The 19,859-nt window shown below is 43.7% G+C and overlaps 1 protein-coding gene across 1 annotated transcript; it reads right to left on the reverse strand.

Moving 5' to 3' along the window:
* Nucleotides 1-5,620: 5,620 nt before the first annotated feature.
* LOC147316740 (ribosomal biogenesis protein LAS1L-like) lies at nucleotides 5,621-7,539 on the reverse strand. Its single transcript, XM_086313309.1, has one exon. It carries the CDS (start codon nucleotides 7,334-7,336, stop codon nucleotides 5,699-5,701), a length of 1,638 nt encoding a protein of 545 aa, XP_086169435.1. The 5' UTR covers nucleotides 7,337-7,539; the 3' UTR covers nucleotides 5,621-5,698.
* Between the last annotated feature and the right edge of the window lie 12,320 nt (nucleotides 7,540-19,859).

Raw genomic sequence — 19,859 nt, forward strand, 5'->3', positions numbered from 1 at the left:
TGCCCAAAGACAGACATGAACCAGTCTCCCGGTCCAGTGTTCACACCTGATTGCTCATGCATGGTTTTAGATAACATTTTCAGACTCTCAAGCGCCCTAGTAACCGTACCGTCTGGTGCAGTATTGTTGGGTATGAACGTGCAACACATGTCCCCAAACATGGCACAGACACCACCTTTCTCAGCCAACAACATGTCCAGGGCCATTCGATTCTGGATTCCCATTAACGACGTCGGGCCTAATTGTTCCGCAAGGCCTTCTACCGCGTCCCTAGTGAGATTAGAGAGTCTCAACACATTATAATGGACATAGTTAATGCGATCGACATTTTTATTCGGAGTTATCCATAGAAACACACTTTCAAAGCCGGCCGCTATCTGATTAACTAACTTATACTCATCTGGAACTCCCCTGGGAACTCCTATTGAGTCAATCCAGGTTGGCGAGTCCCATCTTGGGTCATATTTGTGCATACTGTTGCGAAATCGATCAACTTCAGACCAGACAAAAAACAACGGAGGCTCCGGAAAAGTGCAATCAAACGATGAGTTTTATTATCACAGGAGAACAACCAACCGTCAGCATACAGAATGGGTTGCTCTGACAAAAATACACTGGGTTCTGGTTTTATAGGATAACATATCACACCTACGTCAATACAGTTCAAAAATACAGGGTGACAGATGGACAAAAGTTCAATTCGTGCAAACAAGGGTACATCACATATACTTTTAATAACTATAAACTGACATATAACTTCTCCTTTCTTCATTACTTGCCTTTTAAGGTAATAAGATGTCATCCACAGATGTCATCCAGGATGCCAGCGGGTTTTCAATACCTGGGCCCTGTGCTTCGTACGTCGCTTACTACATCCAAGATCAAATGAAACATCCAAGACCAAATCATCGCGCTAACTCTGAGCTCGCTATTCCGGTTCCCCGAACACACCTGTTGTTGACGATTAGTATAGCTGGATGAAGTAATGTGAGATCACTGGGTGGCCCAACAGGGGCTACGCATCGATAGTAGAAACATTGATCGGCAACCCTTTGATTGGTCGGCGAAAATGTCGAAGGAGCGCGCTCGGTATTTTTCGGCAGCAGAGCAAGAACTCTTGAGTGAGGGATTTCAGGAGTTTCAGAGTTTAATTAAAACGCAAGGGAACACTGCAAAGGCTGCAAAAGCAAGGAGAGAGGGCTGGCAGAAAGTTGCTGACAAATCAAACTCGTAAGTAATTCAATAATAACAATAATAATGGAGTGGATTTATATAGCGCTTTTCAAGGCACCCAAAGCGCTTTACAATGCCACTATTCATTCACTCTCACATTCACACACTGGTGGAGGCAGCTACGGTTGTAGCCACAGCTGCCCTGGGGCAGACTGACAGAAGCCAGGCTGCCATATTGCGCCATCGGCCCCTCTGGCCAACACCAGTAGGCGGTAGGGTAGATTTATCATATCACACCATATTATCCAATATTATATTACATTATATTATATTATAATATGTTATATTATATCCCCTTTCACATTAGAGCCACAACAGGACCCACTAGAACATGGGAACAAGTAAAAGTGAAATATAAGAATATTCTACAGAATGGTAATATTTATCACTTATATTGCTTGTCGTCTCTTGGAAAGAGACCCTGGAATACTCTGTTTGTTTGTTCATAACAGCAACCAAGAAAAGGGCAGAGCAAAAAAAAAGACAGGTGGTGGTCCTGCACCCCCTCGTCAACAAGTTGGTTAAGTAAATAATACCCTCACGGGAAAATCGATATCTCTCTATGAGCACACTGTCGCGCTGAGCTAAAGGATCCTGTCTGTCCCGCAATATACGCTGAATTCTGAGGACTCTCCTTATCAATCTTGCACCTTCCGCAATGGGTTGCTCGCGTAAACGGACAGGATATGACTGCGACAGACTTCCCAAATCCACCTTCGCTTTTATAGCCGTGGTCTCTCATCTTGATTACACGAAGTAATTTACAATTACTACTCTGAAATATGAATTACATCTGTAATAATCACATACATGTAATAGAATGTTAATAGTACATTTCCCTTTTTTAGGGAATGACCTGTATGTATCTGTGTGAAATCAATAAAAGGATCAAGTGCTGCATTATCTTTAGTTACATTGATGTTATTTATTTATGGTGAAACAGTGGTGGAATATCGCTGTTGCTTTCGTATGAATGACGCGGACATACCTGCGTGGCCGCGATCTAATCCTGTTTACATAAAGTAAACCTGCTCCCCAGCAGGTTTACACTTACGGCTCTGTTGCTATGACAGCAAGTCCCGGATGGGCTTCGGGGAACCGAACGATCCAGGATCACGCGAAATCGTCAACAATCTCATCCAGCTAACTCACTTAGCGCGGTACGAAGAACAGGCCCCTGGGTGCTCATGCATGGTTTTAGACAAAGTTTTCAGGCCCTGCAGAGCTCGGGTTACTGAGCCACCTGGGGCAGTATTATTGGGGATATACGTGCAGCACATATCTCCAAACATCGAGCACACACCTCCCCTCTCTGCCAATAACATGTCAAGCGCCATCCTATTTTGAACTCCCATCAGAGAACTTGGACCCAATTGTTCTGCGAACCCCATCATGGCGTCCCTGGTTAGGTTAGAAAGTCTCAGCAGATTGTAATGAACATAGTTAATGCGGTCAACATTCTTATTAGGTGTTACCCAAAGGAATATACTCTCAAATCCTGCAGCTATCGGATTCACCAGCTTATATTCGTCTGGAACTCCCCTAGGCGAGTTCAGGCGAGGATCATAAGCATGTGTACCTTGGGTCCCTCTTTTGACCAAAACATGTCTCAGACGTCTGGCGGCTAGAGTACGTGTGTTGCGTTGTGGAATAGCCTTTACCTGATTCCCAATCAGCATGAGTGGAGCTCCTAATCGCACCATCGCACATGTCCCTACGCTTCCTATAGGAACATGAACCAACAGAGTATTTTCCCCACAATAATAATAGAGCCCACTTCCTGCCCAGGTTCCAATTACCGTGCTAGGGCCGCTTACATTGTTGGTGGTTCGTCCCTGAAGTGTGACGGCACACCAAGTTGGATCGATCTCTCCCACCTTGTACTTTTCATTATCAGTAGAGAACTTAAAACATGCATAGTTATCTTGTTTTGGCATAAATGGTCCCACTGTTGTCTGACACTTTCCATCTACTACTGGCTCCTGTACATTTAATGACGTCACACAAATCTAACATGAATGAGCTGGTAGACCCTTTAACATAGTTCAACTCTATGCCATTATTTCTGCTGAGACATTCATCACCTTTACCTGACCCCTCGCGCTTTTGTCTTTCTAGCGATCCTGTTTTAGGACCTACAGTCTCAGGAACTGCTGGGCTGGACTGGCCTCCGTGTTCAGACAAGGGGTCCGGAGTGCCTTGCAAAATACAGACAAAAGACAACAGAGCCATGGTTACTATTATCGCATATAATACACATGTAGTTGTAAGGAACATTTTAATACGTTTCTTCCCATTACGTGTCTCTGATTCGGTTGTTTGCATCATGTTATATAAACTTTGTATTCTAGACTTGTTATATAGATTTTAGATTCTGGACTGAAACTCCCCTCTTTGTGGAGCCTTTAACTTATCACTGCCCCTTTCTGATGGCGTGACGACCTTCTCCGCTGCTGCTCTTCTTTCTTCAGCCTTCCAGGTGGACTACTGAATGGCCTGTTGCACAGGTGAGAGGGTTTATTCTGCCTCTGTTTGTTGACACCTGTGTTGGTTGAAGCCTCTTCCTCAACCAAGCTCTCATGTGCTGGTGCACACTGCGACCAGTGATACCAGGTGTCGCCCTTCCCTTTCAGTTGGACTGCTGTAGTTGTCCTGGCAACGACCTCGTATGGACCAGTCCAGCGTGGCTCCTTCCACTTGCGTTTGAGCACCTTCAGCCACACCACCTTTGCCTCCGGGGTCGCCCTGTCCACAGCGTGTAATCCAGATGTGACCTGTTTGCGAAACTGGAGATTCTTGCCACCCCTGTGGTCGCTGTGTTACTGGAATGTTCTCCTGTAAAGGATAGAAAACAAAAAGCCTCTCTCTGGTACACCTCACTAATCTACTGTGTTCATCTAATGTTCCCTTAATTATTCAAAGTTGGTTCAAGATATCATGTTCTGGGCTCTATCCTTTATATTAACTTTACTTAATCTAAATGCTCTTTATGTGTGTAAAGAGTTTATCTTCTAACCAGGATTCAGTTCATTTTAATCCTTCAACTTAAACATGAAAATAACAATGTCTGCCTCAGTTTTACCATATCTAAATCATCAAACACCCCAAAAGTCCTAAAATGATCCTAAACCCATTTCAACTTAAACCTTAAATCCCCCCTTTATTTTGACACATTTCATGTGTCAAAATAATGTACAAAACTAAAAATGCTCAGTTTTCCCCACTCATGATCCAATCTATGTCATGAAAATGAACTTAAAACAGAACAGTCATCAGTCATGTGCTTAGCCTTAGTCCAGTCTTTACCTCAGTGTCCAGTTGGTCCAACCTTAGTTCAGTTCGTCCGTCCAGTCACCGTCCATTCATACGTATTCACACCAGGTATTTCCTCTTTCTTGCCGAGACAACAAGAAACTGTTCCTCTTTCACAGTTGCGAGTAAACATAACTAACCTCTCACCTATAAATGATTCTCTCTAACTAAGTGTGTGTGTGTATATGTCGTCCTCAAATGCTCTCTCATCTCACCCGTTGCACTTCTGACCTTCCACCAGACCAGAGGCTCATCAAATAGCCTCGTCTAACCTGCTCCTCAGAATAACTTAGACTCTGCTTTCATTAATGCAAACTTTCTGCAACTTAGTCTTTCTGAAAGACACACACTGTTTAAACCTCTGAATGCAATATCAATGCTGCAGATTATATTATTAATGCAATGGTGACGATGACGACGATTGGTACACCAGAGGTCGCAATACATTGTGTCCTCGCTCTGACCCTCTCTTGTGGTCCATCCGGCCTCGGGCCTCCAGGATCCTCACCCCCTGTGGTCGCCGAGATCTTCTGCAAAGGAAACAAAACACCTTTTCCTGCATCTCCCTAACTTATCATAGTTGGGACTCTTTAATCAAAAGCCTTATCCTAATTATGTTCTTGACTTATAGACTTGTATTTATATATATTCTTCAACGTTACTCATCATTTTACCACTCTCTTAAAACGCTGACACTAACTTCATTTTAAAACCTCACATTTCCTATGTTATAACCTGTTTTTGATATAGCCTTTTTATTTCATTTTGCTCCTTTTAATGTAACAATACCTTATAATTCTAGTTTATCAGACTTAATCAAAACCTATGCTTTCCTTCCTTTGGTCCTTCTTTAAATCAGAACATTTTGTCTTCTGAAAGTTTTATTTCTGCTTCTGCCAACATGTTTAGTTAACGAGCTCGACTGGACAGAAACAATCACAACTGCTGAACCTGCACTGTGCTCATGGTTAAAGCTCCCACAACATTTTGTCTTCTGAATATTGTATTTTTGCTTCAAAACTGCTTCTAGCACAACAAGAGTCAGCGGAGGCTGGAATGACAACAACAACAACAATCTTGTGCTTAACATAAAACATTTACCATTTAACATAAAACAAAAAATAACACAAGTAACAAAAATAACACAAGTAACTTAAAAAAGCTTCAGTCCACATTTCAGTTTGTTGAGCTCGCTGTTGCTCCAGAGGAGGCCCTCAGCTGGCCGGGCTGGAGCCGAGGCCCCGGGGATGCTGCTACGTGTCGCGCTGCTCTCCAGCTCCACTGGCTGGTCAAACACAGTCATTATCGAATAATTGTCCACCATGAGGCACGACGGGTCGTCCGACTGTCCAGGAACTTTACCAAGGTCATAGTTCTTCCATGTGACATTATCAGTGCACACCTGCCACGGAGAACCTCTGAGGGCAAGTGCTCTTTCAGCCTGCACGTCTGCCCATTTGCGCTCCTCACTTCTCTCCGAGTCCATCGGTGAGGAGTGTTGCATCTGGTCCAGCAGCATACTCACAGTATATATGGGCTGCTGCTGCTGCAGAGGTGTGCTGGCCTCTGAGCGCTCTGTCTGTGTGTAGATGGAGCAGAGCTGGAACAGCTTCTCTCTGGTTTCCTGAGGGGGGGGATGCTCCATGTTATCCAGGACTAGCTGGATCAGGTGAGGTGTGCTGATGCAGGGGGCATCCAGACATGCAGAGAGAAGCTGCTGCCACCTCAGCTTGATGCGGTTGATGAAAATCCTGTCCTTCATTCTGGCTTTCTTCTGCAACTTTGTCTCAAAATGATATTCAAATTTGTTGTTGTTGCAGAGGAAGACTTCTGAAATCCATGCAGAAATATAGAAACACCTGTGACCGTTGGGCTCTTTGCTGAGCAGCTTCAGTTCCACAAAGAGCTTCTCCAGGAAGAGGTGAATGAAAGACGAAGAGTTAAGCATCTTTAGCAGGGGCAGCCAAAAGCGCAGGAAGGTTTGTGGGACTCTGGGCTCAGTGGGACTGGCACTGTCAGATGTTGCACAGCCTAATGCTTCCAGCTGCTCCATGGTAGGAACAAGAAAACCGTCTTCCAGCAGCACATCAATCAACAGCTCCCTGGACCCCAGTGCAAACTGCTTGATCTCACCCAGCAAACAACTCATGTCTGCTAAGGGGGCCTGCCACAAGCTCTTCCCCTTGTCTTCAGGAGACCCATCATCAAAAGCTTGGTACTGGTCCTTCTGAAAAGAGATCAGCAGCTCCCGAGCGTTTCTGCAGGCATCCACTTCTTTCTGCCTGGCAACGAGCTGCTCATCGGGGCCTCCTCCCAGCTGTCTGGACCAAAACTCCTGCTGGAGCCACTCCAGGGCCACCTTACATCCCTTTCGGCACCATTTCAAAGAAGGAAGAGTCCCATGCATGATTTCGTGCCTCAGATCCACCACCCACTCGGGGATGTTCAAGTTTCCAGCCAGTTGCCTCAGCGGCCGGGCCTTTCTCCCCTGCTGGCGATCCGTGATAAGATTAACAAATCTTACCAGGGCCGTCCCGTACATCAGGGTCAAGTCATCTCCGGTAAGCTGTCCGGACCGGTCCCGCACCTGGCAGCGCACGAGGTCTGCTGTGCAGTCCACGGCCACGGGAAAACTATTAGCGCACCTGGCCCTCCAAGCCGATATCCTCTCTAACGCAAACCTCTGCAGAGAGGAGTCCATCGAGTAAAGGTAGTCCCGAACCTGATCCCACTCCGCTTTGTTAAGCCAGGCTACCACATGGCGTGTTTTCTCAGAGCCCTTTTTATTCATTGTGCGCGCTCCGGACCTCACGCTCAATCTCTCACTCACCGGGAAAAGCCGCTCGCCTCACGCAGAGACCACTCGCAGATTTATATGACAGAGGACCGCGTTCAGAGCTTCGAGTTTTACAGTTGCTTGTCGCACAGCAACCAGGAAATGACGCTAACGTTTTCTTCGGCTTCGTTTGTGGCTGACGTTCACCCTGCGGGCACGCTGACGCCACCTGCTGGATTGGAGGATGGAGCGATGGTTCTACAGAGCGCTTATTTACATGATGCTGGTCATAAACGAGCTTTCTTTGGCTATGGTCATTGGCGTGTCCAGCGGGGTGGCCTGGGGGGGCACAGGCCACCCCCCCAACCAGACTGGCCACCCCAGGTGCCACCCCAAAGGCAAAACAATAAAATTCAATCAAATATCAAATGTCCGATTATGTTTTCACGGTGACGCTCAGATATCCGAGTGTAAGTGAATGCAGCATCGGCTTCTGCGCTATGTGCATCACGTTAGCAAAGGTAGGAGAGCCAAGCACGAAAGACGTCACTGCAGCAATGGCGTGTCCAGCGGGGTGGCCTGGGGGGGCACAGGCCACCCCCCCAACCAGACTGGCCACCCCAGGTGCCACCCCAAAGGCAAAACAATAAAATTCAATCAAATATCAAATGTCCGATTATGTTTTCACGGTGACGCTCAGATATCCGAGTGTAAGTGAATGCAGCATCGGCTTCTGCGCTATGTGCATCACGTTAGCAAAGGTAGGAGAGCCAAGCACGAAAGACGTCACTGCAGGAAACAATTTTTCGGTGAAAGAAAATGAGGACAGAATAAATGTCCCGGTAAGTAATATTAAGTTTGTTGAGTTTAGTAAACTTCGGCGAAATTAGAATACCAAGGAAAAAATAACACTTAAAGAATTATTGCAGCCGTGGAATATTTCAGACAGTATGCTACAGAGGGGAGCTAACATAAGAGTTATGAGTTATAAGATGTAATCTAAGTCGTAACATTGCTGTATGGAGCTGCAGATTTGGTTGCAGGTTAACATAGCTGGACTGGCCATCGGGCTTATTTGACTTATTTTTTATTTATTTTTGTAACGGCATGAACAATGAGAGGTGGTGGATTGGCCAGATGCAGGTCGATGTGTAGAAATAACTCCGTTGTTTGGTGGTGGCTATGGCGGGGCTTCCACAGAGGCAGCAGGTGGATGAGGGAAGGGGAGGCAGGAGGAGAGCCCCGAGGCAGCCGCCAGTCCGAGTGTCAGGTGAACTGAACTTCAGGTAAGAAGTTATGACCTGCAGTCTATCTGGGTCAGATATGAACTAAGTTTAGGTGGAGTTTATTTTCGTTGTGCTGACTTTTTACTGTCAGTTGCAATAACTCATACTGCGTTCTAGCCAGCTTGGAGTTTTTATACAGCTGTTCGGTTGCTATGATGTTACTGATAGTGAACTTTATTTTATTCATAAGGTTAGTTAGTAGAGTTGCCAACGGCTCCTTAAAAAAATGGAATGGTCCCTCAATCAGAGAAAATATTACACGTTTCGTATTGAGCTGAGAAGAGACGCAGTTTGTCCCGAACTTCAGCTAGAATGGAAAAAGACACAAAGCTGGATTTATTCTGTCTTTACGCTGCACAGCTGCCTCTTCTCTCATCCTCCCTCTCCTGTTGCTACTTCAATCATGAAACTGATCGATGATCAGCTGATCGGCTTTTCTCTCTTGTTTGTTTATCGCCCACTTTGCACCAGAAAGACGAAACCAGCAGATGTCGCGCTAAACAACAGCAGCACGTTTAAGCTTGATCGGCTGTTGTTAGAATTTATTTAATATTAATTTCTAGTATCAGCTGATGTTTGCTGGAGCCACAGCTGTAAAGCTGCTGGTCATGATGTCGGTTTGGATATCTGGTGAGAGGGAAACGTGAAGACCACCCACCAGGATCCTTTTTTATGTAGCTGACAGCTGGTAACTGTGCAGGGGCGGGTCTAGCAAAGTTTTGCCAGGGGGCCAGGTAGGGCATTAACAGGGAAAGGGGGCACAAAGAAATACTTTTCTTTCCTATTCTCATTTAAAATATCTAGCTTTTATTAAATAATTATCTAAATCTTACAACCAAAGTTTTTATCTGACGTAAAATGTATAGAAATCATACATATACCAAAAAGACTGTACATCACTGTCACAACAGGGTTTGTTTTCATTCAAAGGCTTTATGGCTTTAATACCTGGTGGGTCGGTCTGTAGTCAAAATGCCCGATTTTCTGTCCCAGTCCAGCCCTGCAGGTTATACTGGCAGTGTCACCATGCCAGCTGAATGTATTTCATCATCAGCCAGTGTTGTTCTTTATCAATATTACCAAAGTTTACCATAAGGCAGCATAGAAAGTATTTACTTGCTTTCAGGTTTTATTCAAATATTAGTCTTTTCAGTTGTTTCTCCACTTTTTTCCTGTTTCAAAATCAAACACCAGTTTGTGAGAAGATTATCTTCTTTTTTTAACAGGCAGAGAAAGTTTTGCATTGGAATGGCTAATTTGTCAATTGTTTGCTACAAATGTTCGTATTTTAATATTCAAAAATGTTTTTGCCCAAAACATATGTGCCTCAGTGCCTCTCTCCTTCTGACATTGTTAAAGAAAACACAACAAACTTATAATTATTTAGATAGTTACATGTAGGTAATGTCCTCAAGTTCTGTATAACCACTTTTTCCTCTCTCTGTGTTTGTTTCTCGTTCGTTGTTGTGTGTGTTTGTGTGCATTTGTCTCTTTCAAACAGGTGCCGGTCCTCACCTCTGCAGTGCTGCCGTCTCCTGTAGCGCTGCATGGTTCTAAGCTAAGTTTCCTTTCCTTTTTCTGTTCTCTTAGATTTGTCCTCAGGTTTACCCGATTTCCTTCTTTGTCTGCTTAAGCCTGTGCGTCCCTTTCAGTAAGTGATTTGAATCCACCTGACATTCAGAAGGTCGTGGTAGAGCATATCGTACGAAGGCAAGATGTCAAACACATCCAGTCCCAGGTTAGACTCCGTACCTTCTCCGGTAAGGTTCCCAGACCTAACAACAAAACTGATTATGACACGTGGCGCACACAAATTAACCTGCTCCAAAATGACCCCAGCATGTCCCTGCTGCAAATATCCAGAAAGATCCATGAGAGCCTGCTCCCACCAGCAGCTGATATAGTTAAAATGTGTGACTCACAGGTGCTATAGCGTACGGCCACAGCTTCACTCTGAGCTCCATCTCCATAGAGTGCAGACAGTGATATCTGATACTCCTTAAGACACAGGACAACAGTTTATTGAGATATTGTATTTTTTATTTCATAATATGTACTCCAACAACTCAATAGTTCTTCCCCACCTGCCTCAGGTCGCCTCCACTTAGGGAGATCCACTTAATGAGGTAAGAAACATCATCATCATCTGCAGCTTCCCAGCGCACCGTGATGTCACTGTCTGAGAAATTAGTTATCCTAAGGTCTGAAGGAGGAGGCACCTTCACTAGAAGAAAAGAATAATGTGTATGGGGATTTTTTAAAAATGGGAAAGCTACATCTTTATATCTTTCATTATTAATAACATTTACAGTACTGTGCAAAAGTCATGAGCCACACGCTGAAGTATTTCATTGGACATTATCTGTTTTTTCCAATCCTTTTTAATCCAGTTCTTGTACCTGACCATTTTCTGAGTAATGTTGTTTGTTTGTTTGTTTGTGTAAACACTTGTTTGTTTGTTTGTTTGTTTGTTTGTGTAAACACTTTGCACTGACCATTATTGGAGAATTAAAAAGCACCTAATTCAAGGAATATGTGTACACATAACAGAAAACTTGGGAAAGAACCAATTTGAAATCTTTAAGCACTTTGTTACTAGCGGCCTGTCACAAAAACACATTTTGTATAGTGTTTTTTTTTTAATCTTGTTAATAAAATGTATACAAATGTGTGTGATTAATCACAATGTGTTAGTGTGTAATCACCCTGAGACATGCATGCCTGTCTGTAAGAGTCAGATCTAAAGCCACTTCTTTTTTTCTTTTTTTCTTTTTTTTTTGCCTGTCCCGTTTGGCTCTTTTGCCATCAGAATTGTTGTCTAAAGGCAAAGAAAGATGCCCAACGGATTTACTTTACCAAATTGACCATCCCAGCCTTGCCGTAATGGTCCATTTGATTCACCTTTTATTGTTTATTTTATTTTCACTTGCTGAATACGGGACAGACTTGACTGGGGGAAAGAAGGGGAGAAAGAAAGAGGGAAAGAGAAACAGCTGAGAAGAGGGACAGGGGAGAAGGGCAAAAAACAAAAACCAACAGAATGAGCAGAAAAAAAAAAAAATAAAAAATGCATATATCGATCACCTGGATCACCTGCTGAGAAAGAAAAAAGAAAACAAGCAGAAGAGAACAAGAGTAATAGAATAAACAACATCACAATGATATATGGGAATATGACAGTAAATACTAAATGTTAAACATTATTGTGCAGCACATAAGATCAACAGAACACAGTGTGCTTTGAGGTAGGAGCCAAAAAGGGTGTAGTTTGTGGGTGTGATCACCCATGTGTACACCTGTGAGCATGGATGCGCTTGTTTTTTTTAAAAAGGTTCCTTCATGTAATGATCTGCTAGAGGGTGTGGGGGGGCCACAGCCCCGTCCTCCAGGGCATGAAGCAGGTATGGAGGAGATCAAAACTCCAGACATCCAGAGGCCCCCAGAACACAAGAGACCAAGGAAGACCAACAGAGGGGCAGCCGCGCCACTGTCCCAGAAAGAGCTGAGGAGAGTCCCAGATGAGGGCTCCCTCAGCAGCCGCGGAGCAGAAGCCAGGGGGAGTTGCAGTGACGCGCCCGTGAGCTCCGCCGGCAGCCAGCCGTGCCTGAGTGACCGAGCCCCAGGCCGAGAGGCCGGGGGCACCCCACCTCCGAAGTGGTGTAGTGACCCCAGGCTCCAGGCCCCGATAAGCGGCCGCCAAGGAGTGAGCCGGTGTGTACCTGGACGCCCATCCCCGGACACAAAGAACCACCAACGCACCGATGTCTGAGGGAGTCCGCCACTGGCAGGGGAAGTGGTGGTAGGGGGAGATAGGCCTCCAAACCTTGGAGGGCCTGAGATGTCCCCAGAGAGGTGGCGCCTGACACTCTGATAGTGCTGCACTGCATGTTTTTCCCTTGATGTCACTATTTTCAATGTGTTAAGGAGTGAATAGTGAACTTCTTTTAATGGTGTGTTTAATTAATTTGATTTAATAACTTGTGACCTTTGAGTCCCTTCCTTGCAAGAATTATGGCCAATGACGGAAATGTATGTATTACATTTAAGATTGGAAAACAATGTCAATGCCACAAACGTGAGTTGTCATATACATCTGTGAGTTAATCTGCACAACCGTGTGCACATGTGCTCTGTGCATGTACACACACAAAGAATTGACCTTCGTTCCTTAAATTTGTAGCATTGCCTCTGTGCTGCCTGATGGTGCTCAGTGGCTTTTGCTTCTTGCTTTTAAATCAGATGTCACTCTCAACATAAACACAAGCTACAGCAGCCAAGCAGTCTTAGCTGAGGAAACAAAGATACATTTCCTCATTTAATGTAAAATATTGTGGTGATGTTATGTTATATTAGGCAGGCAGCTGCCCAAATAACACTGTGACAATCAAAAGTACAGGGAGTGCAGAATTATTAGGCAAATGAGTATTTTGTCCACATCATCCTCTTCATGCATGTTGTCTTACTCCAAGCTGTATAGGCTCGAAAGCCTACTACCAATTAAGCATATTAGGTGATGTGCATCTCTGTAATGAGAAGGGGTGTGGTCTAATGACATCAACACCCTATATCAGGTGTGCATAATTATTAGGCAACGTCCTTTCCTTTGGCAAAATGGGTCAAAAGAAGGACTTGACAGGCTGAAAGTGGCATTGGTTTTGGTGCCATAAATAGTGAGATATCTTGCAGAGGGATGCAGCAGTCTCAAAATTGCAAAGCTTCTGAAGCGTGATCATCGAACAATCAAGCGTTTCATTCAAAATAGTCAACAGGGTCGGAAGAAGCGCGTGGAAAAACCAAGGCACAAAATAACTCACATTAAAATTAAATTAAAATTAACACACTAAAATACATAACATTAAATCAGCTGTGTTGGATCACGGACTCATCTAAAACCTGCAGGACACCGGCCCTCGAGGCCTGGAGTTGGACACCTCTGATTTATGCTCTCATTCACACCTGTGGGCAGTTTAGAGTCAGAGTTAACCCAACCCCACTCGCTCCATGTTCAAAGACGTGCAGTTAATAATTAGAACTAAAAGAAAGCGGTTGTAACAGTACAGAGGCGACCTTTGTGTGACAAAACCATGAAAGCAGATCTCATATAAGTGGTTCACAGAAATGTCATTAACCTCAGCTGAAGCTGACTGAGTCTGATATCTGTGCATCATGTTTCATTTTCAGGAACCTGCTCCAATGACAGAGGACCTGTTAGCAGAGCAGTCAGAGGTATTGACCAAACTGGGCACATCAGCTGAAGGTACCCACCTGCGTGCTCGGATGCAGAGTGCCTGTCTGCTATCTGACATGGAGTCCTTCAAAGTGAGTCGGACACACTCTGGGTCAGCTGTCTCCTAAGTTTCTTAGTGCTTCCTGTCTAACATCCACACTTAGACGGACACATCGGAGAGCAGCTTGGGGTTAGTATCTTGGCTATGGGGGCGATTGTGGCTCAAGAGTTGGGAGTTCGCCTTGTAATCGGAAGGTTGCCGGTTTGAGCTCCGGCTTGGACAGTCTCGGTCGTTGTGTCCTTGGGCAAGACACTTCACCCGTTGCCTACTGGTGGTGGTCAGAGGGCCCGGTGGCGCCAGTGTCCGGCAGCCTCGCCTCTGTCAGTGCGCCCCAGGGTGGCTGTGGTTACAATGTAGCTTGCCATCACCAGTGTGTGAATGTGTGTGTGAATGGGTGGATGACTGGTTGTGTAAAGAGCTTTGGGGTCCTTAGGGACTAGTAAAGCACTATACAAATACAGGCCATTTACCATTTACCAAGGATACTTGGCCTGCAGACTGGAGGAACCAGGGATTGAACCACGACCTTCTGATCAGTAGATGACCTGCTAATGAGCTACAGCCACCCGTTAGCCTTCAGCATTAGCCACATGTTGTGGAAGTTTTCCATTAAATAAAGCCTGCAGACGAGCGGTAGCTAACATTCTTTAATCAAAACAAAGAACAGAAAACCAAGCTTGGTGGAGAGCATGCATGATCGCGGGGCAGACGGTCAGCAGAGTCTCCCTGAGCCTAGCATGGCTCTCTGTTAAAAACCTTCTTCAGGAACAAAAGGCAGTGCACAGCTGTTTCACACCTTAAGGTTCACACTCCCTTGCTGCCTCCCAGAGTCCTCGAAGAGACAAAAGATTCTTCCTGTGGAGTTCTGCTTCCCCCCAACTTCCTTACCAGACTCCCACCATCTGTCTAACTGCATGAGTGTGAGACATGCTACAATCCAGTGGCACCAAGGCATTATACAATAACATAATATGAATAATACATAAATAAAAGAAATTTTTATACACACATTAGCGTCAGTGTGCCCTCGAGTTGCTACATGTCTGCTAGTTTTACTGTTCAGGATGTTTTGTGTGTGTGTGTGTGAACTGCCTGCAGTGAACATAACTGTGCAGTCACACACACACACAGTAGTCACAGAGAGTACCGCTGTGGTAGGGTGACCATAAAGAGGACACTGGGCTGTTAAATTATAATATTATTTTATGCCATGTTATACCCCTAATTAAAGATTGTGAATTATTATGTAGTCTTAGTTGGCATTATTCTCCTGAATTAGAAGAAGCTGATAACTATTGCATTAGTTAAACTGATTTTCCCTACATTAGACTGCTGATTTATTGTGGATGAATGATATTGTTTTATGATGTTATAAGAAATACTGTTTGCAGAAAGTCATCGCCTTATTTGTCTGATTAGAAGAGAACGGAACATGCTGGAGTTTTCTGCCCCATCTCAGCAGGAGCAGATAAACGGGGAGCCAAGGTCGTAGCTTAGGCACCGTGTGAGAGAAAAGCATGTGAATGTTTAGGCTTTTATGATAAAGTGGGGGCACCAGAGGCTATAAGAGTTTGATCAATGCTCCACCATTTTGAGATCTGAGGCTGTCTGCATACAGTGTCCATCTCCCACGCGCGTGACTATTAAAATCATTGTTTGACTTAACCCGGCCGGACCAGTGTTGTTATTGTGTTTTTTTTCTCTTGTCTCCATCCCCAATTTTGAACTCGTAACAGCTTGGGGGCTCGTCCTGTGGTATTGGGGTGGAAGTTAGAGGTTTGGACGGTCCGAGGTTGTCGAACGGACAGGCACAAGCCAGTGGTCTGACGTGAGTGGGCATAAGCCGGCTTATCCAAAGGTAAGGCACTACCTGTTGAATTATTTCCAAAGTGTGCCAAATTGGACATGATTAAATTAAAAGTCTACTCACTGAAATTACTGGTAGAGGGCCTGTTTTGATTTTGATGAGGATCCGCGTGTGTCTAATGCAGTTAAAGCCGGTTAAGAGTATTTAATGAAGTTGAAAAAGAAATGCTGGGTTAGAGTCTGTTAAGGTTCAAAATATTGGGGATGGAGACAAGAGAAAAAACCACAATAACAACACTGGTCCGGCCGGGTTGAGTCAAACGATGATTTTAATGATCACACGCGTGGGAGATGGACACTGATGCAGACAGCCTCAAATCTCAAAATGGTGGAGCATTGCTCAAACTTTTATAGCCTCTGGTGCCTCCACCTTATCATACAAAGCCTAAACATTCACATGCTTTCTCTCACACAGCGCCTGAGCTACGACCTTGGCTCCCTGTTTATCTGCTCCTGCTGAAATGGGGCAGAAAACTCCAGCACACTCTGTTCTCTTCTACTCAGACAAATTAGATTTCTTATAACTCAGCAGTATAATGCATCATAAAACAATATCATTCATTCACAACAAGTCAGCAGTTTAATGTAATGCAAATCAGTTTAACTAATGCAATAGTTATCAGCTTCTTCTAATTCAGGAGAATAATGCAAACTAAAACTACATAATAATTCACAATCTTTAATTCGGGGTATAACATGGCATAAAATAATATTATAATCTAACAATTCCCCCTGATGAGGTCATTAGAATAATGACCTCACAAACACCCTTCAATCCAGTGTGGCTGGGTTCATCTCTTCTCACTCCTGAGGTCCTTTGTCCCCCTGAGGGGCGAACCATATGTGGGATGACCTCTGTGTTTGCGCAATTCAGATGCAAGAAAAACTATGATTCCAACAGTAGCAGGTCCAGATGACACTCTCCTTGTCTCCCACTGCTTTCAGCCTTTATTCTATTGCTGCAGCTACCAGTGTCGTCCAGTTGGGTGATCCTCTGCTCTTCATTCTTCAACCTTAGGGGTTAGACAACCCTTCAGTCGTGACACAGATCAGGGGATTATTCTGCCCCGATTTCAAACAACGATCTGTGTATTCTCCAGAAAAAGGAACAGGAAGGTGTCCCCTTTTTGCCCAAAAGCCTCTCGAACTTCGTTGGTCTGGTGTTCCCGGATTTCCGCCAACCCCTTCATGGTTATTGCTGTGTTTATGGGATCCATCCTTTTGTGGTGACTAGCTGGAGCCCAAACGCCATGACCCTTGGACCCAGTTGATGTCTCGGCAGTCACTGTGTCTGACTCTGCTACGGAGGATCCTCGTATATCTGTGACCTCGTCTGGTGTCTGTTCCTTTCCCTGTAAGAGACAGAAAACCAAAACACCTCTCTTCCTAACCCTAATAATCTAATGTTGTTATCTACTGACCTTCTAGTGATTCAGAATTGGTCTAAAACATTCAGAATGTCCCAGGGACTTATTCTAATCATATCTTATGTGTGTGTAAGCGTGTTTGCATTTAGCCCTCTGCACTCAAGGCGTTTCCTACACTTTATCAGTCCGGACAGTCACGCCGAACGAAGCTTCTGACCTTCAAAAGGCCGAGTGCCAACTCGTTATAAGCACATTTGCAAGGTGTGTCTGAAAATTATTGAAACCCCTCTTTTTAACAAAAGACAAAGAAATTAACAAATCTTCTAAGCGCTATTCAGTTCATTTCAATGAGTAATGATTAAACATGAAAGTGATAGTTTATGCTTTTTCACTGATTCTCTAAAAGGTCCGTCTTCTCGGACCGCTATTAGCTTAAGCTTTACCATTCCTAAGGTATTAAAGACACAAATGAAGTTATAAAATGTTCAAATAATCCTTGTTTGATGTCAAAGCTCAACCTTCCCCCCCTTTTTTGACACATTCCAATGTGTCAAATCAACGGAGCTAGAACATTCAAAAAGTTAGGCAGCTACAAAGTTTCCCAGACTCTTAAGGTGATCCGCGTGTAACGTTCTGACTCAGGTATTTAATATTTTAATAAATCTCGTTTAATTAACTGCCACTATTTAAACTAACTTTAAAGACATAATTTAAGAAAAGATCACAAAGAATAACATGATATCAGTGTTTTGTAAGCGCGTGCGGCCCTCCATGCTCGAAGCCTTTTCCCTCAATAGATCAGTCAGACATTCGCGCTGACTGTAGCTTTTAACCCTTATTAACTTGAGCACAACTCTACAATGAGCAACAAGTTGCAATATGTATAAAAATGATCATGGTTACACCTGCAATGAAAAATTATATCATTATCCTAACACCTGTAAATAGAAGATTCATCAGAAGTTATAACAATCACAGGAACACAGATGTTAGTATAAGGTCAAAAGCTTCAATAAATGATCATCGATGCAATGCTTGTTGCATGATTCTCATACAATAATAATGCTGACATTAAAATAACAGTATAACACCCCCTTTTGTCCCGTTTCACTTGACACCTAAACGTTTATAAATGCCTCTTTTATTCTTGATTTTATTTCCCCCTTTTCTCCCCTTACTGACCACAGCAGGGGGATCTTAGTTTTGAATCAGCCATGAATCCAGCTCACCTGATTCATCAGTGAGCTCCACCATCACTGGCGTCTGACAGGGTGGCGCTGCATACTCTTCCTTTAATGTCACTATTTTCAACCTGTTAATTAGAGTGTTTAAACCTGAAGTCGACTACGTCCACAACAAGTCAATACAGCTGTAAATGTGGCCAATTATCAATCTATTACCAATCAATAACAACAGATAACTTCTATTTTATGCATGCTTTTAATCAACCACTCACCCAGAGGATCTCCAATCCCAGGAAATGCCTTCTCCTCCTTTAATGAGTCTGTCCTCCTTCCATGCCCTGGTAACTGGTCCATCCAGAGCCATATGATCTCAAATACACATACAACAAGCCAAACCACACCTTGGTCACACCAACCCTCCTCCTCCCCGAAGATGTCCAATGCCATCCTAGTATGGACTGTCAAATGTGGCTTTAACGCTGACTGTTCTGACAATCCATTTTATAACGTTCCTGGTCAGATTTGCCAATCTCTGCACCAGGGTTTTAAACGTTTCGCCATTTTCATTAGGTTTTATTTTTTATTTAGTTTCGACTCCAGATTTTCAATTTTTTGCCAGTTGTAATTAGTTTTTACCAATTCTTTGCTAGTTTAGTTTAGTTTTTATTTTCTGAAAATCCTTAGTTTCAATTTAGTCTTATTTGTGTTTTGCAAAAAATTAAGTGTAACAAAATCTCAGTTCCATCATATCAATCATGCTCTTCTGGTTGTCCTTGGGTGTTGAGACTAATAACTATTAATTCTTGCCGCACCGAGTGGTCCTAATTTTGGTTAAAGTTAATTGATAACCTTTTGAAGGCGATTGTTTCACACCTTTATTTAGATGTCCCAGTCCTGTTGTCTCGGGATGCATCACGCTGCCTTATCTGGGGTTAGCGGTTTTCTTGGGATGCGAGTTAAGTGGGTGAGCTCTAAAAAGAGGGGGAGTGTGCTCCCCCTGATGAGGTCTTCTAGGTAAGCTAGGTTAACCTTCTTGTGTGAGCTTTTCAAGTGCACTTTAAGGTTTGTGGGATTTTTTTGTTTTATAAATGTCCCTCAAGACCCCCTGATGACCCAGTAATTCATTTTTTGCGCACTGTAGTACACATTTAGTTTTTGCTTGTAGCTCGCATACTCTACTTGCCACTCCTCTAAGTCCTGATGTTTCTTAGAGAGGGCAACAGTACCTTTAAAATTATGTCACATGTGTGGGGGTGTGGCCTTGCCAATTGTTTTTCCCACCTTTTCAAAATGGCTGGCGTGCCCACCAGCACATTTTATGGAAGAAAGAAAGGTAAGCTTGATATTTACAATTAAAATGTTTTGTTAAACTCAGATTTTTATTTTATTCAAAAAATAAACATCTAGTAAATAATTTCAGGGGTCTTTAAGAATTAGGCTCATTTACTTTCACAGGGAACATGACTAATTTATTAATGTGTGCTCTACACATTGGGACTTTATATTTATTTCACTTTTTCCTAATACACAACTTTTGACAAAGGCGA

This window comes from Aulonocara sp. 'chitande type north' Nkhata Bay, linkage group LG12, assembly GCF_057382095.1.
Source record: "Aulonocara sp. 'chitande type north' Nkhata Bay isolate Kocher_YH1m ecotype deep benthic linkage group LG12, A_spYH_male_GT1.1, whole genome shotgun sequence".
Taxonomy (NCBI): domain Eukaryota; kingdom Metazoa; phylum Chordata; class Actinopteri; order Cichliformes; family Cichlidae; genus Aulonocara; species Aulonocara sp. 'chitande type north' Nkhata Bay.

Coding starts and splice junctions, on each gene's coding strand:
- LOC147316740 (XM_086313309.1), bottom strand. CDS start 7,336: ATGAATAAAAAGGGCTCTGAGAAAACACGCCATGTGGTAGCCTGGCTT.